The sequence below is a fragment of the Heptranchias perlo genome, chromosome 12, assembly GCF_035084215.1.
Source record: "Heptranchias perlo isolate sHepPer1 chromosome 12, sHepPer1.hap1, whole genome shotgun sequence".
Classification (NCBI taxonomy): Eukaryota; Metazoa; Chordata; class Chondrichthyes; order Hexanchiformes; family Hexanchidae; genus Heptranchias; species Heptranchias perlo.
Window position 1 is genome coordinate 55,538,295 of NC_090336.1, and position 27,493 is coordinate 55,565,787.

The 27,493-nt window shown below is 40.5% G+C and overlaps 1 protein-coding gene across 8 annotated transcripts in view; it reads left to right on the forward strand.

Annotated features, from left to right (window-relative positions):
- LOC137328046 (liprin-alpha-1-like) overlaps positions 1-27,493 on the forward strand; it is a 128,121-nt gene that overhangs the window by 36,607 nt on the left and 64,021 nt on the right. For all 8 annotated transcript variants that reach the window (XM_067994151.1, XM_067994142.1, XM_067994145.1 and 5 more), the window contains exons 2-3: positions 21,401-21,502; positions 23,217-23,381. In XM_067994151.1, the coding sequence (XP_067850252.1) occupies positions 21,401-21,502; positions 23,217-23,381 (267 nt within the window). The remainder of the gene's footprint in view (positions 1-21,400; positions 21,503-23,216; positions 23,382-27,493) is intronic.

Consider the following 27,493-nt stretch of genomic DNA (forward strand, 5'->3'; position numbering starts at 1 on the left):
GGCAGTTTTCAAGTGAAGTCCAGGTGCTTTCTTGCAGGAAAAGGGGGAGACAAGAAACATAACAGCTCATAATTCTTTTAATCACTTCTGTTAAAGTTACATTTCAACAAGGCCCTTTCATTTGCTGAATGAAATCATTCCCACGCCACCTTTTGTGGAGAGGAAGAAAAGGAGGCAGAACAACGATATATTCCGGCTTTATCTTTTCCTCTACCTGCGTTTCCCCCCACCCCTCCACACGTCCCCAATAAGTCAGCCGGTGCATAAAAAGAGATGCATGGAGTAGCAAGTCTGCTTTGGGACACTGGTAAACAGTAGGCAGGCTGCAAATGGCCCCGGTCTGTATTTTGAGTATTGCTGCTCTTAGGGTTATGCTCAGCCCAAAGTGATTCAAGCCAGCGACCTACTTTTTTATGGATTCAAATGTTAGGAAATGAAGGTGCAGGTAATGGAAAGAGTGTGAAAGACAACAGGAGAGCTGCATATACTAGTGAAAGAAATAATATTGTAGAAGTTAGAACAGGTGTTGACATGGAGAGGAATGTGTAGAATGCTGCTTGAAGTGGCAGAGTGGCAGAGCTATAGTGATAGGGGACTCGATTGTAAGGGGAATAGACAGGCGTTTCTGCGGACGCAACCGAGACTCCAGGATGGTATGTTGCCTCCCTGGTGCAAGGGTCAAGGATGTCTCGGAGCGGCTGCAGGACATTCTGGAGGGGGAGGGTGAACAGCCAGTTGTCGTGGTGCATATAGGCACCAATGATATAGGTAAAAAACAGGATGAGGTCCTACAAGCTGAATTTAGGGAGTTAGGAGTTAAACTAAAGAGTAGGACCTCAAAGGTAGTAATCTCAGGATTGCTACCAGTGCCACGGGTTAGTCAGAGTAGGAATGACAGGATAGCTAAGATGAATACGTGGCTTGAGAGATGGTGCAAGAGGGAGGGATTCAAATTCCTGGGCCATTGGAACCGGTTCTGGGGGAGGTGGGACCAGTACAAATTGGACGGTCTGCATCTGGGCAGGACTGGAACCAATGTCCTAGGGGGAGTGTTTGCCAGTGCTGTTGGGGAGGGTTTAAACTAATGTGGCAGGGGGATGGGAACCGATGCAGGAAGTCAGTGGGAAATAAAGTGGTGACAGAAACAAAAGGCAGTAAGGGAGAGTGCACAGAACATGACCGGACAGATGGTCTGAGAAAGCAGGGCAAAGACCAAGGGAAGTCTAGATTAAACTGCATTTATTTCAATGCAAGAAGTCTGATGGGCAAGGCAGATGAACTCAGGGCATGGATGGGTACATGGGACTGGGATGTTATAGCTATTACTGAAACATGGATAAGGGAGGGGCAGGACTGGCAGCTCAATGTTCCAGGGTACAGATGCTATAGGAAAGATAGAGCAGGAGGTAAGAGAGGAGGGGGAGTTGCGTTCTTGATTAGGGAGAACATCACGGCAGTAGTGAGAGGGGATATATCCGAGGGTTCGCCCACTGAGTCTATATGGGTAGAACTGAAAAATAAGAAGGGAGAGATCACTTTGATCGGATTGTACTACAGACCCCCAAATAGTCAACGGGAAATTGAGGAGCAAATATGTAAGGAGATTACAGACAGCTGCAAGAAAAATAGGGTGGTAATAGTAGGGGACTTTAACTTTCCCAACATTGACTGGGACAGCCATAGCATTAGGGGCTTGGATGGAGAGAAATTTGTTGAGTGTATTCAGGAGGAATTTCTCATTCAGTATGTGGATGGCCCGACTAGAGAGGGGGCAAAACTTGACCTCCTCTTGGGAAATAAGGAAGGGCAGGTGACAGAAGTGTTAGTGAGGGATCACTTTGGGACCAGTGATCATAATTCCATTAGTTTCAAGATAGCTATGGAGAAGGATAGGTCTGGCCCAAAAGTTAAAATTCTAAATTGGGGAAAGGCCAATTTTGATGGTATTAGACAGGAACTTTCAGAAGTTGATTGGGAGAGTCTGTTGGCAGGCAAAGGGACGTCTGGTAAGTGGGAGGCTTTCAAAAGTGTGTTAACCAGGGTTCAGGGTAAGCACATTCCTTATAAAGTGAAGGGCAAGGCTGGTAGAAGTAGGGAACCTTGGATGACTCGGGAGATTGAGGCACTAGTCAAAAAGAAGAAGGAGGCATATGACATGCATAGGCAGCTGGGATCAAGTGGATCCCTTGAAGAATATAGAGATTGCCGGAGTAGAGTTAAGAGAGAAATCAGGAGGGCAAAAAGGGGATATGAGATTGCTTTGGCAGATCAGGCAAAGGTGAATCCAAAGAGCTTCTACAAATACATAAAGGGCAAAAGGGTAACTAGGGAGAGAGTAGGGCCTCTTAAGGATCAACAAGGTCATCTATGTGCGGAACCACAAGAGATGGGTGAGATCCTGAATGAATATTTCACATCGGTATTTACGGTTGAGAAAGGCATGGATGTTAGGGAACTTGGGGAAATAAATAGTGATGTCTTGAGGAGTGTACATATTACAGAGAGGGAGGTGCTGGAAGTCTTAACGCGCATCAAGGTAGATAAATCTCCGGGACCTGATGAAATGTATCCCAGGACGTTATGGGAGGTTAGGGAGGAAATTGCGGGTCCCCTAGCAGAGATATTTGAATCATCCACCGCTACAGGTGAGGTGCCTGAAGATTGGAGGGTAGCAAATGTTGTGCCTTTGTTTAAGAAGGGCGGCAGGGAAAAGCCTGGGAACTACAGACCAGTGAGCCTGACATCTGTAGTGGGTAAGTTGTTAGAGGGTATTCTGAGGGACAGGATCTACAGGCATTTGGAGAGGCAGGGACTAATTAGGAACAGTCAGCATGGTTTTGTGAGAGGAAAATCATGTCTCACGAATTTGATTGAGTTTTTTGAAGGGGTAACCAAGAAGATAGATGAGGGCTGTGCAGTAGACGTGGTCTACATGGACTTCAGCAAAGCATTTGACAAGGTACCGCAAGGTAGGTTGTTACATAAGGTTAAATCTCATGGGATCCAAGGTGAGGTAGCCAATTGGATACAAAATTGGCTTGACGACAGAAGACAGAGGGTGGTTGTAGAGGGTTGTTTTTCAAACTGGATGCCTGTGTCCAGCGGTGTGCCTCAGGGATCGGTGCTGGGTCCGCTGTTATTTGTTATTTATATTAATGATTTGGATGAGAATTTAGGAGGCATGGTTAGTAAGTTTGCAGATGACACCAAGATTGGTGGCATTGTGGACAGTGAAGAAGGTTATCTAGGATTGCAACGGGATCTTGATAAATTGGGCCAGTGGGCCGATGAATGGCAGATGGAGTTTAATTTAGATAAATGTGAGGTGATGCATTTTGGTAGATCGAATCGGGCCAGGACCTACTCCGTTAATGGTAGGGCGTTGGGGAGAGTTATAGAACAAAGAGATCTGGGAGTACAGATTCATAGCTCCTTGAAAGTGGAGTCACAGGTGGATAGGGTGGTGAAGAAGGCATTCAGCATGCTTGGTTTCATTGGTCAGAACATTGAATGCAGGAGTTGGGATGTCTTGTTGAAGTTGTACAGGGCATTGGTGAGGCCACACTTGGAGTACTGTGTACAGTTCTGGTCACCCTATTATAGAAAGGATATTATTAAACTAGAAAGAGTGCAGAAAAGATTTACGAGGATGCTACCGGGACTTGATGGTTTGACTTACAGGGAGAGGTTAGACAGACTGGGACTTTTTTCCCTGGAGAGTAGGAGGTTAAGGGGAGATCTTATAGAAGTCTATAAAATAATGAGGGGCATAGATAAGGTCGATAGTCAAAATCTTTTCCCAAAGGTAGGGGAGTCTATAACGAGGGGGCACAGATTTAAGGTGAGAGGGGAGAGATACAAAAGGGTCCAGAGGGGCAATTTTTTCACTCAAAGGGTGGTGAGTGTCTGGAACGAGCTGCCAGAGGCAGTAGTAGAGGCGGGTACAATTTTGTCTTTTAAAAAGCATTTGGACAGTTACATGGGTAAGATGGGTATCGAGGGATATGGGCCAAGTGCAGGCAATTGGGACTAGCTTAGTGGTATAAACGGGGCGACATGGACATGTTGGGCCGAAGGGCCTGTTTCCATGTTGTAACTTCTATGATTCTATGATTCTATGAAGTACTTAGAGTGAGGCGGTGAAAGAGAGTCACTGTCATTCAAAACAGTCTGGAGAATAGAGACAGTACCCAGGGTTTGGAACCTGGCAGCAGTAATTCCATAACAAAATGGGAGACTGGAAGAAATGTCAGAATCGTGGAGGCATTTGTTTACTGTGTGGTTTATGCTGCACCAACTTTTTGTATACTACAGAGCATTGCCTGTTAGTAAGTAATTAATGGTGTCTACCAGCAGTACAGTATAATGATAATTCAAAGTTGTTTTTGGTACTAAAAATGGATTAAGCAACATAAATAACACAGCAAAGTGGTAATTGTGTTTTTTTTTAAAAAGTCAATTATCCTGCAATTCGAATTAAGCAACTTTGAATTAAGAGTAGACGGTGGTGAGTTGTGTGTCACTTGATGTCATTTCAGCTGTCCGTTATTCCTGTTCCAATAAAACCATGATGTCATTTGCCTAAAGTGTTACAAGTCTAGTCCACATTTAGCTTAACTGGAAAACTGGCTGAGCATCGTGCCCAGTGACAATAAATAAGCCATCTGCTGTTGCAGTTGATTCACAAAGTGCGAGGTCAAGGACTAATCTGACTTAGAAAGGTTTGGGGGATTTAGGAATTGAGGGTTGGAAGAACAGAAAAAGATGTTCACTTTGTCCATCCATGTTCTGGAATATTTTCCTGAATGAATGTTGTAAATGCAGGTCAGCTGAATGTAGCTAATCATAGCATTGTACACCACACAAGGAGGCCATTTGGACCTTTGCATCCGTGCCAACTCTCTGAAAGAGCTATCCACCGAGTCACATTCCCCTGTCGTTTGACTATAATTTTGTTTCTCCAGTTTCTTTTCAAATATTATCAACTTCCCTGTTAAAAGCTATGCGCATTCTGTTTCTATCAGTGTTTCTGCAAAGGCATTTCATGTCCTAACAACCCTCTGCATAAAAATATTTCTCCTAACCTCTCCCTTCTGTTCTTTTGGATATCATAATTTTGAACACTTAGATTGGCTCTTAACCTTCTTTGTCCCAATTACAATAGCTCCAGGTTCTCTGGTCTTTCCTCATAACTAAAGCCTGTCCTCTCATCTCATCGCAAATCTCTTTGGCACATTCTCCATGACTTTGATAGCCTGTCAAAATAGCAGCCAAAACAATGATTTGCATATATTTAGGCTTAACGTTTTGCTTTTGTACACTATGCCTATAGTTATAAAACTTGGGATCCCATATGTTTTTTTGCAGCTTTATTAACTTATTCTCCCACTTTTAAAGATAAAGTGTCTCTGCTGCTCCTTTTTAAAGTTTTACCATTTAGTTTATTTGTCCTCCTTATTCTTCTTAAATTGCATCATCTCACATATCTCTGCATTAAATTCCATCAGACATCTTTCTGCCCAGTCGATTAACCTGTATGTCCTGAGATTTTGACACCTCATCTTCCCAATTTAACCTATCCTCCTTAACAGCCAGTTTTACTTCTGATTTGCTACAAGGTGATGTTCACACTTTCTTAACATCGCCAAACTTTCACTCAAGCTGTAGATTGAAAAGCAGAAAAGGTTTGCTCATTTGAAGTAGTCTGGAGATAAGACCTTATTCAGGTCAAGATTTTCCAAGACTGGACGGTAGACTTAAGCTCATCCAGAACTCTGCTGCCCGTATGCTAACTTGCATCAAGTCCCGTTCATCCATCACCCTTGTGCTCGCTGACCCACATTGGCTCCTAGTCCGGCAACGCCTTGATTTTAAAATTCTCATCCTTGTTTTCCAATCCCTCCATGGCCTCACCCCTCCCTATCTCTGTAATCTACCCCAGCCCTGTAACCCGCTGAGATCTCTGCGCTCCTCCAATTCTGGCCTCTTGTACATCCCCGATTTTAATCGTTCCATCATTGGCGGCCATGCCTTCAGCTGCCTCGGCCCTTAGCTCTGGTATTCCCTCCCTAAACCTCTCCGCCTCTCTACCTCTCCTCCTTTTAAGACGCTCCTTAAAATCTACCTTTCACCTGCCCTAATATCTCCTTATGTGGCTTGGTGTCAGATTGTGTCTGATTATGCTCCTGTGAAGTGCCTTGGGATGTTTTATTATGTTAAAGGTTCTATATAAATGTTAGTAGTTGTTGTCATTTATATAAATGCAAGTTGCTGTTGTAGTCCAAAGCAAGCTGAAGCCCATCTTTTAGTGAGTATGCTCTGGCCCTTTCTGTCTTCTGCTACCTTGTAGAGCAAATGGAACTCTTTCTCTCATCCAAGTTTACAAAATGAGTAGGAAGGCCAGTCTGCAGTTTCAAATCAGTTGATTTTAAAAGGGGCCAAATGGCCTTTTCTATTCCTAAAATTTAATGCACTTTTAATATTGGAAATGAAGCTAGACTTCTACAGTTCATTCAACCATTGCTCTCCTGCTCTCTGAATTCTCGACCGAATTCACTTCACCTTGACATCTCCCACCCCGCTTTCAAAAACCTTCTCAAAATTCCGATTCAGCCGTGCTTTTGGTTCTCCAGCCTAGTCTCTCCATTTTGCTTTTTCCCTTGTCTTTGTCCACTTTCTCCTTTTCCTGCCTTTTGTGGAGCCCTCTTGCAAATGAGTGCTATATAAATGCAAGTTTTTGCTGTGTAACTTGGAAAGATGTCTTATTGTATGGCACTGGATGATGTTATCTAGCATCATAAAGTTGTTGAGCTCCGGGATAACAACTGGATGCAATAAAACTCTCACTTTCCCACTCTAAAGGAATGTAGATGTAGCAGGCATCCTATTTGGATGTGAGCAGGGCAAAGTTGGACAGTTTAATGCAAGGAACAAAACAAAGTAGCAAATGGGCAGTTTTCACTACTGCTACTGACTGGGTAACACCTTCCAGGGACGGTTACAGTCTGTTCCATGCGATTTTATAAGCACAATGTGATAGAATGAACTTGCATTTACATAGGGCCTTATCACATCCCCAGGACATCGCAAATGCTGCACAACAATGAATTACCTTTGAAGTGCAATCTCTGTTATGTAGGGTTAGGTTTAAGTAAGTAGTCTTAGAAGGGTATGTGTCAGTAAAGTGGATCTATGCATGTACCAGTTTCCATGGTTGCCTTGTAACACGCTTCCGGTCATTTGTAATTATGTAGCATTGTATGTATGTCGTACTATTGTTTTCTCTGACGAGATGGAATATGATGTGATGAAAGGGATTGCAAGTGATGCAGCATCATATAAATGAAATGGACTTTTGAGAGAATTTTGCAAATCCATTATATTGTGTATAATATATATGTATGTGTGTACTATTTATAATTTTGTCAGTTAAATATAGCCTTGAAGTATAATGTTGAGCACATTATGGACAACCTTTCCTAAGGGGAATATTGTACAAAAAGAAAGCTTGGAGCACATGAAACTCAAAAAGATAGCATATTATTCTCAGTATTTAGTTAGGATGGATAAGTAGGTTAATTTTACACTCAAAATATTAAGTCTGAATATTAAACTGTGCTAATTAAAAATTGTCAGTATCAAGTGCTTGCAGGATTAAGTTAATGGAGGTAAAATTAGTGTTGGGCGGTGGCGCAAAATGGACGATTGTGCGTTGGCAACCTGGTTTTCTTTTCCATTGCCTTCATTGGAAAGACAAATTTCACCCCCAATTTGCCCTCGAAACATGTCTTCTCTGTGCTCGTGTACATAAAATGGCTTTGAATTCCAAACACCTGTGTTCAGTATCCAGCATTGCCAGATTAAGTATAGTCAGGGTTCCTAGAATTTTGCAAAATGCAGAGGTCAAATTCTGCCGCATGCCCAACCAGTTTTGTAGCATGAGAATGCAGATTCTGTATCAAGTCTGTCCAGGATTTGGGAACAGCTCAAATATCAATATAAACATATTTATCCATTTCCCTTTAGAAGCTATTATGGATTATGGTTCCACCACTGTCTGGTAGGGCATTCCATGCATTAAAACAATTCTTCTAATCGCATCCTTCGTTCTTTTGCTGGTGATAAATTTACCACCTCTAGTTACAGACTCATCTACCAGTGGAATTAGTTTTTCCCTGTTTACCTTATCAAAACGTATTATCATTTTGAACACTTCTATCAGATCCCCTCCTATTCTTGTCTGTTCTAATGAAAAGAGCTCCAGTGCCTCTGGTCTGCCCCCATAGCTAAAGCGTCTCGCGCCTTGTGTACCCTCTCTCTGGCTTTAACGTCCTTCCTAAAGTAAGGCACCTAAAACTGGACAGCAAGTATAGCATTACGCTCTTCGCTTTTGTGCTCAATGCTCCAGTTTATAAAACCAAGTATCCTATATACATTTTTTTTTTGTTGCATCTTTATCAACTTATCCTCCCACATTTAAAGATTTGTGTCTTAACCCTTGTGTCTCTGTTCTCTTATTCCTTTTAAAGTTTTACCATTTAGTCAATGTGCTTTCTCATTATTCCTTCCATATTCCTCCTCCCAAAACATATCACTTCATCTGTTTCCTGCATTAAATTTTTGCTGAAGTCACTCCCTATTTTCAAGCCTTCTGAAAACTTTAATATTGTCTCCTCTATACCCGAATCCAGATTTTATATATATTTTTGAGAGGGGCAGTGGATCTAATTGCCCTGGGGGATGTGACATTTTGCTCCTTCCAGTCCAGAAAGCATCTGCTTTCTGTCTGTTAGCTAACTTCTAATCCATGCTACTACATTTCCTTTAATACCATATGCCTTAATTTTTATCAGCAAGCCTCTTGTGCAGCACACAATCAAAATTCAGATCACAACATCCCTTGCATTTCTTTTATCAATGCATTCTGTGTTAATTCCTCAAAGCTCTATTAAGTAATGTGGGAGTAGGAGACGGCATGTAGAACCACCTATCAGCAATGTCAGTGTGTACACTCAGCATATAGTTTTCCCGAAACGTAACGAAGTAGGTTGTATAGAAGTTACATGTCATTGGAAGGACGAGGAAGGCCCTACCAGGTAGGTAATCCATTTTTACATCACCACCTTTTAATTATTGCCTCTTCTCACTAGCCAAATATTTCTTTGCTTTCATTTTGAAAGTCCCTGGGGGGTGAATTCATGGCACCGTCTCAGTCTGAAATTGGTTGCATTTTATTGCGGAATCTCTGAGCCAGTGTGAGAATTTTGGTTCTGCAACAGTGTAACAATATTGGGGGGGAAAGAAGCTTCCAATTATTACTTCAGTTCTGTAATGGGGAACAGTATGTATTTACTGCCTAAAGATCAGTAGTTGAACTCAATTCAAAGAGCAAAAGTCGATTTTTGGTTAAATGACTTGGTGTTCCAGCTTGAGATAACAACATATATCAATTCCTTCATCTTCACTAAGGGGATTTTTAAGATGGTGGATACCAGCTGGAGGCCTATTTGGCTTATTATGCATTAAAATAATGTAAAGCCATGTAATTCTCGTACTAGGCAGGGTATTTAAAAAAAAATTCTACAGCTGACGTTTGGAAGCGCAAAACAAGACAGCCACGTTAAAGTGGATTTTGGTTGCTACATTAATTTGACAGCATTTGTTTTGAAACTGCTTTATCTAATTTCTGGTGTTTCATTTTCTGAATGTATGGATGCATGCAGTGGAAATAATTGTTGTAAAATGCTCCATTTTTTACAAAGTTGCTGTGAATGATTGTCCTTCTGTATATTGTACACAGGCAGAATTTGTACAGCAGCAGAGACCACCTCTCTAGTTTCTGACTGAAATGCAGGCACTGTGCCCTCTTGTGGCAGTTAACATGTTATTACTCAAAAGGCTGAAGTGGTAATTAATACATTTTATTTCTAATTTTTAATTTGTGGGAACCGGGTTTAGGAGCTGTTGGTGGGGAGAGATCACATTGTCAACAGTGTATCAGCAGAATTAAAATGAGTAAATCGACATTGTTAACCTTGGCCCTTTGAGTAATCCTGTAAAATTGAGTGTATTTTTTCCAACTCCTATGCAAGGTCTGGATCATTTACTGCTTCCTGTCAGTCCTTCTGTCAAAATTGCAAATATTTAAAAATAATTGACAATTTTTTTTGTCCTAAATTGTATACAGAGGATATGATTCTTCCTTCGAGTTTTTTTTTAAACCACCTTTGGTTGAACGTAGTATAGAAATTGAGGTTTTTGAATGAGCCCATCATGGGGACTTCTTGTAGTTATCTTACTTTCGCAGTGGTTCATGACCTACCAGTTTTTGTTTGTTTCAGGGAGACCAGAAATCTGAAGTGTATACTGTTCCTTAACTACAAAACTATTTTGCACATTTTAATCAAATATGTACATTTTAATTTTTTTAATATATATGATTTCCCCCCAACTGCAAATTTTCTTCCCTCCTTTCCTGAATGCACTGGCTTTTTGCAAAGGTACAGTGTCATGGCAGCAGTGCCCTCCAATACGTTGTCCAAGTGCCGATTCTTCATATTGTGTGAACCAAAATAGAGTGTTATGGGGCAGTCTGACTATGGAGGGCATCACAACCCAGCCTGATCCTGTGTGCCAGTGTATACGTTCAACATGGGATCCTGGGTAGCAATGAGGAGTGAGAAATCTGGCCAGTGTTTCTGTACCCTGCCCAGCTGATTTGACACAGACTGGAGATTGGACTTTGGCCTGCTGTTTTCTTAAGTGTCTTGCAGCTTATGCCTTTCCTTTCAATCAGCCCTTCTCTTTACCTGATTCTTGCCCAGTTTTTTTGAACCAGGCTGGATAATTCTTTTTAAATTTTACAAACCTGTTGGAGAAAAAGGAAACTATTCAGGTTTTTTATATCTTAGTTTGTGGGTAGATTGGCTTTTAATTCTTGGCAGAAAACTGATGAGGTAATTAAAAATGTAATGTGGTTATACTTCTGAGAGCAGCATTCATTAGTTTGAGCTTCTAGCCATTGAGCGCTGGACTGTTTATAAGCTTTCCTGCTGCTTCATGAGGATGAGTGAGTTGAAAACTAACTGGGCTATGAGCTGTTATTCAGACTAATCTTGGGAAATAAAATTTCCCAGTCCACTGGAGCTTTAAAAGTGGATGGTATTTCTTGCTCTGTGTAGTTGTGTACTTGGTCTTTAATTTAGATCTGTGGAGTAATACCACTTTACTAGTGTTCAGTAAAAATATTTATGTTTTCACTCTGACAACTTCAAATGGCTACCAAAGCTGCCTGAATGGAAACAGGACAGGGGTGCAAATACTTTTATCTGATTAAACAGACTTAGGAGCTAAATCAAAAGACTTCCTCTCAATGGAGCCAAGTTTTATATTTATCAGGGTAGTTTTCTCCTTGGCATCATGTAGAAAACTAGGTGCATACAATACAATATAGATAGTTATTTTTACTGCTGAATATTGTACAGTTGAATATATTGCATAATCAGTGACTGGCTACATGAAAGCAAAGGAAAGAGTAATGAAAAGTATTTTTGAACCTACAGTGTAATTGTGATCTTGTGCTATGATTTAAAATATAGCTTTTCCAAAGGTATTTTTTCTTTACTGGCCAATTATATCTGCAGTTTATTTCCTTTCTGCCCTTCCCTTGAGATCATAGAATCATAGAATATAGGAGCAAGAGTAGGCCATTCGGCCCTTCGGGCCTGCTCTGCCATTCAAAATGATCATGGCTGATCGACTAACTCAGTACCCTGTTCCTGCTTTTTCCCCATATCCCTTGATCTCTTTAGCATTAAGAAATATATCTATCTCCTTCTTGAATATATTTAATGACTTGGCCTCCACTGCCTTCTGTGGAAGAGAATTCCATAGGTTCACCACCCTCTAAGTGAAGAAATTTCTCCTCATCTTGGTTCTAAATGGCATACCCCGTATCCTGAGACTGTGACCCCTGGTTCTGGACTCCCCAGCCATCGGGAATATCTTCCCTGCATCTTGTCTGTCTAGTCCTGTTAGAAATATTGATTCTCTATTGGAATATGGTTACATGGGTTCCAGTACTATCTGGTACAATACAGAAGTGGCCATTATTCACATGTGAGGCTTGACAGTGAGTGTTGTAAAGTTATTCTACTGTGGAGGGCATCAGTCGAGCCTAATCTTGTCCTCACCAGATACACATGAGTACTTTCAGCAGAGATTGCTGAAGAGGAAAGGCTCCTCTTTTTCCTTAATTCAAGTTTCAGAAGGCTAATTATAGTGCTTCCATTGCTTTTCCAACTGATGGCCAAGAAGGGAGATCTTCCTGGTCTGTATAGCTCAATAACTCACTGGATAAATTTGCTGCATCATTGTAGTAACAACTTGGCTCAATAATAGCCATCTCGCCTCTGAAGATAGTGCACTTGAGCCCCACTCCACGATTTGAGCACATAATCTATGCTGACGCTTCACTGTGTATTGCTTTGTCAGAGGTGTTGTTTTCGGATGAGGTGTTAAATCCAAGCTCTATTTGACTGTTCACGTGGATGTAAAAGATCCCATGCACCATTCAAAGTAGAGCGGGAGTTTCCCAGATCTTCTGGTCAACATTTATTTCTCCCCAATATCATCAAAACAGATTAATTGACCATTTATCTCATTGATGTTTGTGTAACTTTGCTGTGTGGAAATTGGTTGCTGCATTTTTCTACATAATAGTGACAATGCTTCTAAAGTAATTAATTTCTGTGAAATACTTTGGGACATCCTGAGGATGTGAAATAAATGCAAGTCCTTTCTATTTAAACCTAGTGCAATTACAGTTTATATCCTTTACAGAAAATGAACATTTGGTAAGGATTATTTGAAGTTCCACATGTGATTTGATGCACAGTTTCAAAAAGGCTTGCTTTTATCACCGCCATTAAAACATTACAAAACGCTTCATTCAGTGAATTACTTTGGAGTATAGTGATTGCGTTGTTATCTTTATAGTCCATGACATGAACGATTGAGGAAGAATATGTACAAAGTTGAATATGGCTTCTTAATGAGTTGTGCAATGGTTTTTTTTGTGATGTACAAATAGCTGAAAGAAGCAGCGTGTGGCTCAAAACAGCCAAAGCACTGTAAATTAAGTAAGTGCACGAATCTTATATTTGGGGAAGCCAGCAAACTCTTGGCTCATGGTTCCAATGCAGAATTGACTGTTTCACCTTAAATTTTTGCATTTGTAACAAAGTAGAATTAACTGCAGAACATTTACTAATTCATATTATAAGTTAGGACGGCCTTCAAATGGTGAAATGATTTAAATGATGGGCTGTGATTTATTGTGAAATGCCATTGATTCAGTAATGAATTCTGGTTTGGTAAAAAGTTGGCCTACCCAGAAAGGGTAGCTGTTGCCAAGTACAGTAAGCTTAGAATCCAGATCTTTAACATTGAGTTTTTTTTTGACCATCAGTGTTATCACTAGGATTTCAGCAAAACGCAACATGCGAAGTTTTTGTACTATGTGAACGTGACATCAACCAATGGTATCAGTATAGATTTAATTCTTCCAAATGTAGAACTTTTCTGGAGCACATTTTGAGCTGCTCAAACAGTAAGATGAAACATACGTGGTTGCCGGTCCATCACTAGTGTTGGTGGGAGCCATTTTGAAACGATAAACATATTGTACAAGAAACATGTTGGCATAATCTTAAAACTTCAATTTGATTTTATTTTTCCTCTATACCAATACACTGAATAAACAACTGCAGTGAATATATATTATGATTTTTCACTGGAAAGTCAGAGGTGATTTAATTGTTTTTTGTGTCATGTTGTGGGATTTATTTTTAAATAGCTTTTTGTACTTAATTGGCTGGAAAGCGCTTTGGGATCTCACTAGGTCATGAAAGGCTCTATATAAATGCAGGTCTTTTAAGTTTTTTTTCTGTGAACATACTGAAGCTGTTTGGAACTTGGAGCATATTTGTACTTAAAAAGAGCATATAATTGAGACTTTTTTTATGATTGTGAAATTATCTTGTCTTCAGTTAGATCATGATGCCTCTGCGGGTGAGTATTTGGCAAGCAACTGGCTTCATGCTTTCTCAATGATTCCTGTAAACAACATTAGGAGGCAATGGGCTATTCAAGCATTGCTCTTTCTTCTGGTTTCCCTTCCCACAGCAGGGAATTGTTACAACCTGTGCTTGGCATGGCTAAGAATAAACCTACGTTTGTCCCTATTTCATGGTTTAGAACCATAGAATGATACAGAAATAGGCCATTTGGCCCATCAAGTCTTTGCTAGCATTTCTCGCCCAATGAGCTGACTAGTCTAATCTTATTACCCTGGTAACCTCCCCCTTAATTGTTTGATTGTGCCCTCTCATTATCATGTTGACTAGTGAAATCAATTCATCACTAGGGCTCTTGAGTAGTAGCAGTCTAATTCTCAGTGCCATAAAACCAGGCCTTTTACATCCTTTCAATAGATGTAGCTGGTATTTAGGGAGTACAAAATCTCCCCCACCTGTCCCAGGTACCTCAACACAGCAGTTGAGAGAAAACTTGTTTCCAATCTGTGTTATGCTGCTCTTGAGTTGGCTGTCAGGTAGGGCAGGAGAACAGTCCAGATTATTTCACTTCCTAATTTTGTTTAAATATTTGAACCATATCTGGAGAAGCATCTTACTTCTGCTTGATGCTGATTCTGCCACCAGATGTCAGGAAGTTTCTGTGGTGCTTTTAGAGCTTTGTTTTTGATCACAAAAGTTCATATTTTATTTTCCAGCTTTTCTCATCAGTTTTTTTTTGTTTTGTTATTTTCTTCTGGGCCTGTTACTGCCAGTAATTAAGAGGGTTAGCTGATGGTCTGCTCGTAGGCCTTTAGCAGTGTCTCTCAGACTCGCGTATGTGAGCTATTTTTATACAATTTGAGACCCGTACCATTGTTTCCTGACAGTTGCAATCTGAAGGTAAGCTTACCAGGTTTCGCTAAGATACTGAGCAATAGTAGGAGGAAGTATTTATATTGTGCCTTTTATGTCCTACATCCCAAAGTGCCGTGGGATCTTTTATGTCAATCTGAGCAGGCCAGCAGGACCTTGGTTTAACAGCTCATCTGAAAAGCAGCACCTGTGGTTAAGTACTGGAGTGGGGCTTGAACCTTCCACCTTTTTGACTCTGAGGCAACAATGCTACCACTGAACTAAACATAGCAGGATGGAAAGGGTTAGGGAAGAAAGCCCAGTGAATAGAGCTGAGATGGCTGAAGGGGATGTACTGGATTGCAGTGAAGAGCTTGAACTTGTGAATAAGACAAGTGTGATCTGTACCATTTAAAAAGTTTTGATTTACTTGGTGATATTGTTTAAAAACTGATCATGTGAGATATACAGTTTTCAGTGTGACTTTTAATTGAAGTGCAAATATGGTTGGCAGATCGTTCTTTGAAATTACATTTATCTGGAAATTATTAAGAGGATATATCATGCATTTATTCCTCAAATTGGTGATTTTAATACTGTTGCTACTAGCAGTGTTATTTCAGCATTATAACAAACCTCAGTTGATTCATCTGTGTATACTCTGTTGCAGACAACATCTGAAATGTGTATTAAATGGTTTTGTGAGCGCATCCAAAAAAATCAAATTGAGGTACATTACTTGCAGGAAGCCCTTGGTTTATCTTACAAATGTTTAAGTGAGAAATGTTCCACCACTCCTTTATCAGTCAGTCACAAGTTCAAATGCCAGGCCTGTTATAAGTTGAATCTCCACTGGACTGTTAGATGGAGCTCTTTGCAGAAACACTAATCATCTGTCCCATCCCACTTGAATTGCTTTTCTTAGTGACCAGTTAGTAATGAAGTTGCTGATCATTGAAAAGTATCTCCTAGCCCAAATTGTCATATCTTATGACTGCATGGTGGTGAGTGCCCTTTAGTGAGAATTGGAGGGGAGGAAGAGGAGAGATTAAGAATTCTAAAGAATAATCAAATAAATTGCATGATTTTAGTCTGGGATAATCCTTGATGTTCAATTTATTTCTTTAAACCCCAAAGAAATTATATTTGTCAAGACTTTCTTTAGAGGGATGCATGCTTATCTGATTTTTGGTATTGTACTACAGGATTTGTCCGATCGCCAAGTATATTGAGATAAAAATGTACTCAATGTTTAAAGTAAATTCTCCTTTCAGTATTATAAGTGACCAGAAGTCATTTTGACTGTTCTGGAATGGAAAATGATGACATTTTGTAACATTACAGTATTTCTCGTGCAACATTATTTCTGCTAATTTTTAGAAATTTTTGATGAGGTAACAGAGGGTTGATGAGGGCAATGCAGTTGATGTGTATATGAACTTCCAAAAGGCATTTGATAAAGTGCCATATAATAGGCTTGTCAGCAAAGTTGAAGCCCATGGAATAAAAGGGGCAGTGGAGCATGGCTACGAAATTGGCTAAGTGACAGGAAATAGAGTAATGGTGAACATTTGTTTTTTGTACTGGAGGAAGGTGTACAATGGTGTTCCCCAGGGGTCGATACTAGGACCACTGCTTTTCTTGATATATATTAATGACTTGGACTTGGGTGTACAGGGTACAATTTCAAAATTTGCAGATGACACAAAACTTGGAAGTGTAGTAAACAGTGAGGAGAATATTGATAGACTTCAAGAGGACATAGACAGGCTGGTGGAATGGGTGGACACGTGGCAGATTAAATTTAACGCAGAGAAGCGCGAAGTGCAATATTTTGGTAGGAAGAGGCAATATAAACTAAAGGGTACAGTTCTAAAGGGGGTGCAGGAACAGAGAGACCTGGGGGTATATATGCACAAATCGTTGAAGGTGGCAGGGCAGGTTGAGAAAGCGGTTAAAAAAGCATATGGGATCTTGGGCTTTATAAATCGAGGCATAGAGTACAAAAGCAAGGAAGTTATGATGAACCTTTATAAAACACTGGTTCGGCCACAACTGGAGTATTGTGTTCAATTCTGGGCACCGCACTTCAGGAAGGATGTGAAGGCCTTAGAGAGGGTGCTGAAAAGATTTACTAGAATGGTTCCAGGGATGAGGGACTTCGGTTATGTGGATAGACTGGAGAAGCTGGGGTTGTTCTCCTTAGAGCAGAGAAGGTTAAGAGGAGATTTGATAGAGGTGCTCAAAATTATGAGGGGTCTAGACAGAGTAAGTAGAGAGAAACTGTTCCCATTGGCAGAAGGGTTGAGAACCAGAGAACACAGATTTAAGGTGATTGTCAAAAGAACCAAGGCGACATGAGGAAAGACTTTTTTACCATCGCACCGAATTATTATGATCTGGAATGCACTGCCTGAAAGGGTGGTGGAGGCAGATTCAATCGTGACTTTCAAAAGGGAATTGGATAAGTACTTGAAGGGAAGAAATTTGCAGGGCTACAGGGAAAGGGCGGCACAGGCTCGACGGGCCGATTGGCCTCCTTTTTGTGCTGTAACCGTTCTGATTCTAATTTGTGGGTGTGACTTTCTTTTCACTTTGATTCTGATTGGTTTACCTTAATGTCCTTGAGTTGTGAACTAGATTGCATACTTCCTAAATCCAGGCCACAGCAGCAGTTGATAATCTGAGTTTATTAAATGGCAAAAAATGCCATATTTCAAGCCACCTGACTGATCTTCCTGATAAATCAGACAACAAACAATTCCTGCTGACATTTGTTATTTTAGCCAAATTGTTATCGACCCAGGTTGTAACTGCTTAATTCTTGTTTTGCTTCTGCTATCTTTTCAACTCTGGTGTAGAACATATAGTAGATTTTGTAACAAGTGGTCTTTTTTTTTAGTGATGCTAACTGTAGAGGAGGGGGAGGCTAATTTCCTACTCGTGGCACCCTTTTTCCATTCATGGATCATATAAATAATTTGCAGATGACAAAAAAAATCATAATTTGAATTGTCCTTTATTTTTAATGTACTCTTTAAGTAATGGTGCAATTTATATACTGAATTTGTACTGAGAAAATAGTGACTCTAATCCGTTGGGAAAAAGTTCTATAGAAGCTTACAATTATACTGTAACATTAATTTACTTTTGAAAAAGTCATCTGTAACAGTTAAGTCTGTTGCACTGTTACAATGGATCAGGTTAATGCTCCCATAGCAGATAGCTGGTCTATTTTTTAATGCAGGAAAAGTAAGCTTGACTTTTAATCTGATGTTGACATATATTTAACTGGCTTAAGGGTTAAATCACATTGGCTGCTTATAACTCAGCTGCTGTACAGGACCTGCAGTTTTGTGGTTTTAATACAAAAATAGAAGTACCCGAAGTTTTTTGTGGTGTCACTTTGCCTTGTAGTGACTTTGTATTGCTGTAGGTAAGAGAATGACAGATTTGCTGCGTGAAAGACAAATTGCATAGCTTCTACTGGAGCTACGTATTTCCAACTGTATGGTGAACTGTACTGAAATGTCAGAGTAGGTTTGCTTATATTGTATAACTATTGGCTTGTTTTGTTTTTCGATAATTCATAATAGCAATTCCATCTTTTTAATTTTAAAAAGTGCTCCAAGATATAGTTATATAATGGCATCATCTTAACTGTAATCTAGACTTACTGCACATTTTAATTATTTAAAAAAATTAATCTCTAAACTGCATGAGCACTCACTTTGGAGCTCTGATTTTCCAGAGTCTCATCTTGAATGTATTTCTTCAAATTCCTTGCGCTACTCAAGTAGGAGCAATTTGTTTATATTATTGGTTCAAAGCCCACAATTTTAAAAAATGCATGCAAGTTTACAACATTTTGTAACTGAAAAACATTACTGTCTTTCACTCTCAAGTTCCCTGTGCTTCTTTCTCATGACATTCTGAACAAACTGCACAATCTTACTATGAGACGTGTTGGTGCCAAATTAAGTACTTGCCAATAAACTATTTTCATTGTCTAGGCTGAGCCTATGTTACTTCCATTTTACTTTCCAGTTAGTTTTTCTTCACCTCTGTCTGCTCTCTTTTACTATATCTACAGTGAATGCTGTTTATACGGACATTTTGCGAAACACCTGTGTTCTGAGAACTGAATAATTCATTTGTAATATATTAAATATTAATTCAGCATGGAACTTATATGCAGTATCATTACATACAGAATGATTTTCTTCTGTTTAGAACATTGCTGGTAATGCGTAAAGTTCTTTGTATTCGAAGTACCAAGGAATAAGCACCGGTACACCTGTATAATCTTGAATTCTTGAGGCCTGAGTAATGTATATCATGTTCAATTTTTGGAGTAATAGCAGTAATTTTCACACATGCCATGTATGCTCTTGTACCCCTATCACATTATGTTGAGTTATCCAGGGGAGTGGCACTCAAATGGAACCCTGTGATCTTCCAATGCTGCACTCTCCTATTTACTTCTTCCACTTCCAGTTGCTACAATGGAGGGATTCCAGTTCTGGCCTTTAAGTTTTTGACTTGAAACTGATGGCAGCTCGTGAGGCATGAGCATGTGGGTCTCCGATAAAGTTGTCATTTTTTTTCAAAGGTTGCTGCCAACTGCAGGAGGGAGATTCCGACTATGGGGAATTCCTCCCTGACCCCTGAAGGCAATCGAGCACATTTCAGGAAGCCAGTGACTGATACCATGAGTCCCACTTAACCCTCCTACTTCTATAACTCAAGATGACTTCCACTTGCAGAAACTCATCCAATTCCCTTTTGACAGTCTGCTGCAAATGCACACTCACTGCATGTACTGGTGGCATGTTCCAGAGGCTGACGACTCTATACAAAAAGAAGTACATGTGTTTCTAGTACATCCTGGGGCAGATGGAAGAGAGTGGGTGTGTGGGTGTGACCTTTCAATTCTTCAGGACATCCCAAAGCAGTACACAGTCAAATAATTACTTTTGAAGCTTTGTAAGCAAACAAGGTAAACAGTTTGCAAGTTCCCACAACCCTTTGCGTGATGAATGACCAGTTAACGTGTTTTGTGGTGTTGGTTGAGGGCTAAATGTTGGCTAGAACACTGGAGAACTCCCCTGCTTCTCTTGAATTAGTGCCATGGAATCTTGCATCCACCTAAACTGACTTGGTTTAAAGTCTCATCCAAAAATTGGCACCTTCAACAGTACAGTACGTTCTCACTGAAGAGTCAACCCAGATTGTGTGCTCAAGTCCTAGAGAACTTGATCATTCTGTGTCTACCAGTTCTCATGGAGGGCCTTTTTCAGTTTGGCTCCTGAAAATAAAAACATCTTGGAACACTGTGGCCAACTCCACCTGAGAACAAAATGTGGATGTGTTTGTAAATTAATAGATCTGCATTTCCTGCTGGGCATGAAAAGGCTGGTGGTGCATTTTTGTTTCATTATCCAGCAGAATGTGTGCTGTTGTCACTTGAGGGAAATGGGTCAGCTTCCACGAGGCATGGCTCTCTCCCAAATTTCTGCAACACAAGACCAAACGTCTGATGGCTTTCTCTGCCATGTGTTTCACGATGCTCAAACACTTTCCTATTTCTAGCTTGCAAACTTAGAATGTCAATGTACCTAAAATGGCATTGGCCCTGAAATTGCAGTTTGAGATAAAATGCGGAGAGAGGAATTCAAGATCAGTGTGTTAAGTATTTATTCGCTATTATTCATAATGTAATATCAGGGCCATTGCATTTTGTTTTCTATTAGTCGGTGGGAGGGGGGGTGGGTGGCGGTGCGTAGGAAAGTGATCTCAACCACAGCAGTAGTAGAGGGTGCTACAATTCGCCGTAGTGCCCCTGTGCTAAAGAGATACCTGCTCCTGATTAGTATATTTTGCCCTGCTGGAAAGTTCATGTCACTGTCCGATGAGCATAAGGTTTGACTTGGCTGTGATGGCCAGATATTCTATTGACATTTACTGTTTAGGCTCCTCAATGAAGGATAGCCACTTGGATGATGTGCTGAAGGGCTGCTGACACCCCTGGAATTATTCCCCAACAAGGAGTTAACATCTGCAGGACGGGAGAGTAGGAAATTCAGGGGTGGAGAAACAAAATGAGCCTGTGTATAAAATGATGTCAGTTCAAAATGATGAAAGCCCCTTCCTGAGCAGAGTTATCAACATTGTACCATTTATAGTTGTTTATTGATTACAGTTGACTCAATGACATATATTTGATCTGCCGTTTCCATTTGCCAGGTAACTAGTCATCCTTCTCTGGTAAGTAATGAGCAGACCAAAGGATGGCCTTGCATTTCTGGTAAATAGCTGTAAATTGCACTCGGGACAATGTGAACGAGTCCCAAGAGGTAAAATACTTCTATTTTACGAATTGGGGAATGGAGAGAGCTAGATTTTTCTGGTTTGTAGTGCTGCTTAAGCAGTGAATGCCTGCAATTTAAAAAGGTTACATATTTCTTTTCCAGGAGTTTGCAGCACTTACAAAAGAGTTAAATGTATGCAGAGAGCATCTGCTGGAACGGGAAGAAGAAATTTCTGAACTGAAAGCAGAAAGAAATAACACTCGGGTAAATAAACTATAAGTATTCAAAATATAACATTGGTTCATTTAATTTGCATTAACTTGTAACTATAATAGTGGTTGCTAATGGAGTTGCTATTTATAGGCCCTACTAGGGTTGCCAACTCTGGTTGGACATATTCCTGGAGGTGTCATCACATGGCCTCCTGCCTCCAACCACCCTGCCCCTACACATCTGCCATTGGGCACCCGACATGTCCATACTCGCGGTGCACCCCTTCCAATTGGAAAGCGAATGGACTCTTCATTACCCGATTGGATGACTCTTGACTGTCAGTCTAACAGCCATTTTTCCCCCCAGATCCAATATTTTTATAACTTGTAAACAAAAGTGTTCAAAGATTTTTTTTTAAAAACAGTTTTTTTTTATTGCCCTATGATTTTTTTTCTCTTGGGTTGCTCGCAGCAGTGTCCTGGAGATTATTCATTAATTCCTGGAGACCTCAGGGCATTCCTGGAGGGTTGGCAACCCTAGGCTCTTCAGGTACAGCATTCTATGTCACTTCTTTTAAAAGAAGTAAATATTTTTTTTTTGTTTTAGTTTGTCATGAGATGGGCGGGTTCACTATTACTTCTACATTTCCCAGACTATAAGTGAAATGTGATTTGTTGGATAGCCATAGATTCCAGCATTTTAACCTCCTCTTCCTCATCACCCCTCCCACCCCTGCCCACTGAATGAGCAGTCTCGGATCCTGGAAGCTAAGGTTAAGTACTGTAAAGGGTGTTTGTGTTTGGACTTGCAAACCTAAAAAAAGTGGTGATTCTGCTTGGGAGGGGGCCAAAGCAACTTCATTGCAAGTTTAAAACTTTTGTTTATAGAGCTGTACAGTTACTTCTTTTCAAGGCTCGAACTGCACAAATATTTATTGGTTGAAAATCCCTCTAGATATTTTCCAGTTTGTCAACAAATTGAAATTGTTATACAAGTATAATTGTGTCAAATATAATCGATGAGCAATTTAACTTCAGTGCTTTCAAAATTCTGTTCTAGCCGTTAAAGCTCCAGTACTCTAATTTTTTTTTAAAAAACGCACCTTAAAATCCCAGGACTGCTGATAACCACAACTTAGTGGTTAAATGTGCTTTGTGGTGTGAAAAAGAGTCGTACAGATTAGAAAATTCTCAGATTCCATCTCTGCTTTGTGCTGAATGAGCTGATCTGAGCAGATGTTGCAGTGGGGGAACTATATTTGACTGCCAAGTATTCGAGATGAAGAGCTAGGAATCTTTGTGATCCGGTGAGCCCTGCTGCAATGCATATGTGTGCGGATGTTGTTGGATACTCTCTCTCCCTTATCTCTTTCTCCCCAACCCCATGAATGCTAGCCACTTGGGCAAGATATCAGAAGGCTGCTGGCATCTGTGGAGCTGCCTTCAGGGCTGTAGGGGTTACTGTCACAATGGTGTGCTCCTGCTTGGTACCTCAATTGGTACCTCTTGTCTTAATTGCTGTCAATCGAGGTGATAGTGATGAAGAGCCCTGTAAATATACAAAATCTGTTCTGTGAATGCACGTTCTTCATTTAATTCCTGCTGGAGGGAACCTACAAAATTGGATCATGAAAATAGTGTTTTAATTATAAGTGTTAATAATTCATTTGAGACAAGTAGATTCTGTGACTTAAATGTTTCTACTGAAATTGGTATGTCTGGAAAATTATTAAATATTGTATCACCTTTTTTTGTTTGTTTTGTAGCTTCTTTTAGAACACCTTGAATGTCTTGTTTCCAGACATGAACGGTCGCTCAGAATGACAGTAGTAAAGAGGCAAGCTCAGTCGCCAGCAGGTGTATCCAGTGAAGTAGAAGTTCTCAAAGCACTCAAATCATTATTTGAACACCACAAAGCTTTAGATGAAAAGGTATGGGGTATTTCTTTAGATCAAGTCATTCCACTCAGTAAATTTCACAATATGGTTTGCTTTTTCTGGTATCTCAGATTATGATACGTAAAGAAGATGCTCAGACAATACGTTATTTGCTATAATTGACCTGAAAGTGGAAAGAACTTCCATTCTAGGCTCTAAATCTTCAGTCAAATATTTTGATGTGAAGGATTCCCGAGAATCAGTAACCTATCATTCGGCAGCAGGGTGGAGGGAGAAGACGCAGAAGAAGCCTGTTATCAAGTAGCCAAAAGCAGGAGCTGGTGCTGAAGGATGGGAGAAGGAGGAGAAAAAAGCGGAGAAAAACGAGGATGTTTTTTATTCCCTTTTTAATCTTATTCTATGAGTGTTTACTGTCTGGGAACGTTGGAAGATTTCTCTCTCATGGATGCAGTGGTGGAGGAACCACAGCCTTTGACCTTGTCCAACAGGTACGAGGTACTTGCTACCTGTGTGAATGAGAACAAAGACTGCAGGGACGATGGGCAAACTGACCATGGCACCGTGTTACAGGAGGCCATTCGAGTGGAAGGAATGAAAAGGAATGTGGTGGTTGTAGGGGATAGTATATCAGGTGGATGGATATTGTTCTCTGTAGACACGACCGGATGTCCCCAAGGCTGTGTTGCCTGTCCGGTACCGGGGTTAAGAATATCTTTTCATGGCTGAAAAAAAACTTGGAGCATGAGGGGGAGGATCCGTTTGTCGTGGTCCACGTAGGAACCAGAGACATAAGTAGAACTAGGAATGAGGTTCTGCTGAGGGAGTTTGAGGAGCTAGGTTCCAAATTAATAAGCAGAACCTCAAAGGTAATAATCTCTGGATTACTAGCTGAGCAATGCGCAAATTGGCATAGGGTCAAACAGATCGGAGAGTTAAATGCGTGGCTCAGAGTGGTGTGGGAGACAGGGTTTCAATTCATGGGGCACTGGCACCAGTACTGGGGAAAGAGGGAACTGTTCTGTTGGGACGGACTGCACTTAAACCGGGCTGGGACCAGTGAATAAGATCAGCGAATAAGGTCAAATCAGGGAAAAATAGTAAGAAGTTAAAATTAAAGGCGCTTTAACTGAATGCACAAAACATTCGTAACAAGATAGACGAATTAATGGCACAAATAGAGATAAATGGATTTGATCTAGTAGCCATTACTGAGACATAGTTGCAAGGTGACCAAGGTTGGGAACTAAATATTCCAGGGTACTTGACTTTTTGAAAAGACAGACAAAATGAAAAAGGAGGTGGGGTGTAGCTCTGATAATAAAGGATGACATAAGGACAGTAGTGAGAAAGGATCTTGGCTTGGAAGATCAGGAAGTAGAATCAGTATGGGTGGAGATAAGAAATAACAAGGGGAAGAAGACACTGGTGGAAGTAGTTTTCGGCCCCTTAACAGTAGTTATACTGTTGGACATAGCATTAACCAAGAAATGAGAGGAGCTTGTAACAAAGGCAATTCAATAATCATGGGGGACTTTAATCTTCATATAGACTGGACAAATCAAATTGGCAAAGGCAGTCTGGAGGATGAGTTTATGGAATGCATTTGGACGGTTTCCGAGAACAATACGTTGTGGAACCAACCAGGGAACAGGCTGTTTTAGATCTTGTCTTGTGTAATGAGACAAGGTTAATTAGTAGTGTCATTATAAGGGATCCTCTGGGGAAGACTGATCATAATATGATGAACTTAATGGGAAATTCTAAGAGTGACATACTTAAGTCCGAAGCTAGAATCTTAAACTTAAAGCCAATTACATAGGTATGAGGGGAGAGTTGGCTAAGGCAGATTGGGAAATTAGATTAAAAGATATGATGGTAGATAAGCAATGGCAAACATTTAAAGAAATATTTCATAATTCTCAACGAATGTACACTCCATTGAGAAATAAAAACTCCACGGGAAAAGTGATCCATCCGGGCTAACTAAAGAAGTTTAAGGAAAGTATTAGATTAAAAAAAGAGGCTTATAATGTTGCCAAGAAGAGTAGTACGCCTGAGCATTGGGACAGTTTTAGAAACCAGCAAAGGAGGACTCAAAAATTGATAGAGGGAGAAGATAGAATATGAGAGTAAACTAGCAAGAAATATAAAAACAGATAGTAAGAGCTTCTACAAGTATGTAAAAAGGAAGGAAGTAGCAAAAGTAAACGTGGGTCCCTTAACGGCTGAGACAGGAGTAATTATAATGGGGAATAAGGAAATTGGCAGAGACGTTAAACAAATATTTTGTATCTATCTTCAGAGTGAGGAACTTAAAGTAATTAGTATCAGTAGAGAAATAGTACTAGAGAAATTAATGGGATTAAAAGCCAACAAATCCCCTGGATCTGATGGCCTACATCCTAGGGTTCTAAAAGAGGTGGCTGCAGAGATAGTGGGTGTATTGACCATGATCTTTCAAAATTCCCTAGATTCTAGAATGGTCCACTTGGATTGGAAGGTAGCAAATGTAACCCCGCTATTCAAGAAAGGAGGGAGAGAGAAAACAGGGAACTACAGGCCAGTTAGCCTGACATCAGTTGTCGGGAAAATGCTGGAATCCATTATTATGGACGTGGTGTAACAGAGCACTTAGAAAATCATAATATGATTAGGCAGAATCAATGTGGTTTTATGAAAGGAGAACCGTGTTTGATAAATCTTAGTTTTTTGAGGATGTAACTAGTAGGGTAGATAAAGGGGAACCAGTGGACGTAGTATATTTGGATTTTCAAAAGGCATTCGATAAGGTGCCACACGAAAGGTTGTTACACAAGATAAGGGCTCATGGGGTTGGGGTTAATATATTAGCATGGATAGAGGATTGGTTAATGGACAGAAAACAAAGTAGGAATAAATGGGTCATTTTCAGGTTGGCTGGCTGTAACTAGTTGGGTGCCACAAGGATCAGTGCTTGGGCCTCAACTATTTGCAATCTATTAATAACTTAGATGAAGGGACCGAGTGGAATGTATCCAAGTTTACTGATGATACAAAGCTAGGTGGGAAAGTAATCTGCGAGGAGGATACAAAGCGTACGCAAAGGGATATAGACAGGTTAAGTGAGTGGGCAAGAAGGTAGCAGATGGAGTATAATGTAGGGAAATATGAGGTTATTCACTTTGGTAGGAAGAATAGAAAAACAGAATAATTTTTAAATGGTAAGAAACTATTAAATGTTGGTGTTCCGAGGGATTGGATGTCCTTGTACACAAAACACAAAGTTAACATGCAGGTACAGCAAGCAATTAGGATGGCCTTTATTGCAAGGGGGTTGGAGGACAAGAGTAAGGAAGTCTTGCTGCAATTGCACACGGCTTTGGTGAGACCTCACCTGGAGTACTGTGTACAGTTTTGGTCTCCTTACCTAAGGAGACCAAAACTATACACAGTACTCCTACTTGCATTGGAGGCAGTGCAACGTGGGTTCACTAGATTGATTCCTGGGGTGAAAGAGTTCTCCTATGAGGAGAGATTGAGTAGAATGGGCCTATATTCTCTGGAGTTTAGAAGAATGAGAGGTGATCTCATTGAAACATACAAGATTCTGAGGGGAGCTTGACAGGGTAGATGCTGAGGGGCTGTTTCCCCTGGCTGGAGAGCCTAGAACTAGTAGGTATAGTCTCAGGATAAGGGGTTGGCCATTTAGGACTGAGATGAGGAGTAATTTCTTCACTGAGGGTTGTGAATCTTTGGAATTCTCTACCCCCGAGGGCTGTGGATGCTCATTCGTTGAGGATATTAAAGACTGAAATCGATAGATTCTTGGACTCTGAGGGAATCAAGGGATATGGGGATCGGGCAGGAAAGTGGAGTTAAAGTCGAAGATCAGCCATGATCTTATTGAATGGTGTTGCAGGCTTGAGCGGCCATATGGCCGCCTCCTGCTCCTATTTCTTATGTTCTTATTTCAGCAGCAGTCTATCTGCTGCTGCAATTCTCTTCCATGCTTTTTCTTTACCTCCAGAATCAAATTTTCCAGTGCTTCACTGACCAGCCTCCCATCTGGTACCCTCCGTAAACTTAGGCAGCAGAGTTTTGGATGAGCTTAACTCACACTAAGTCCCATTCACTCATCACCCCTGCGCTCGCTGAACTACGTTGGC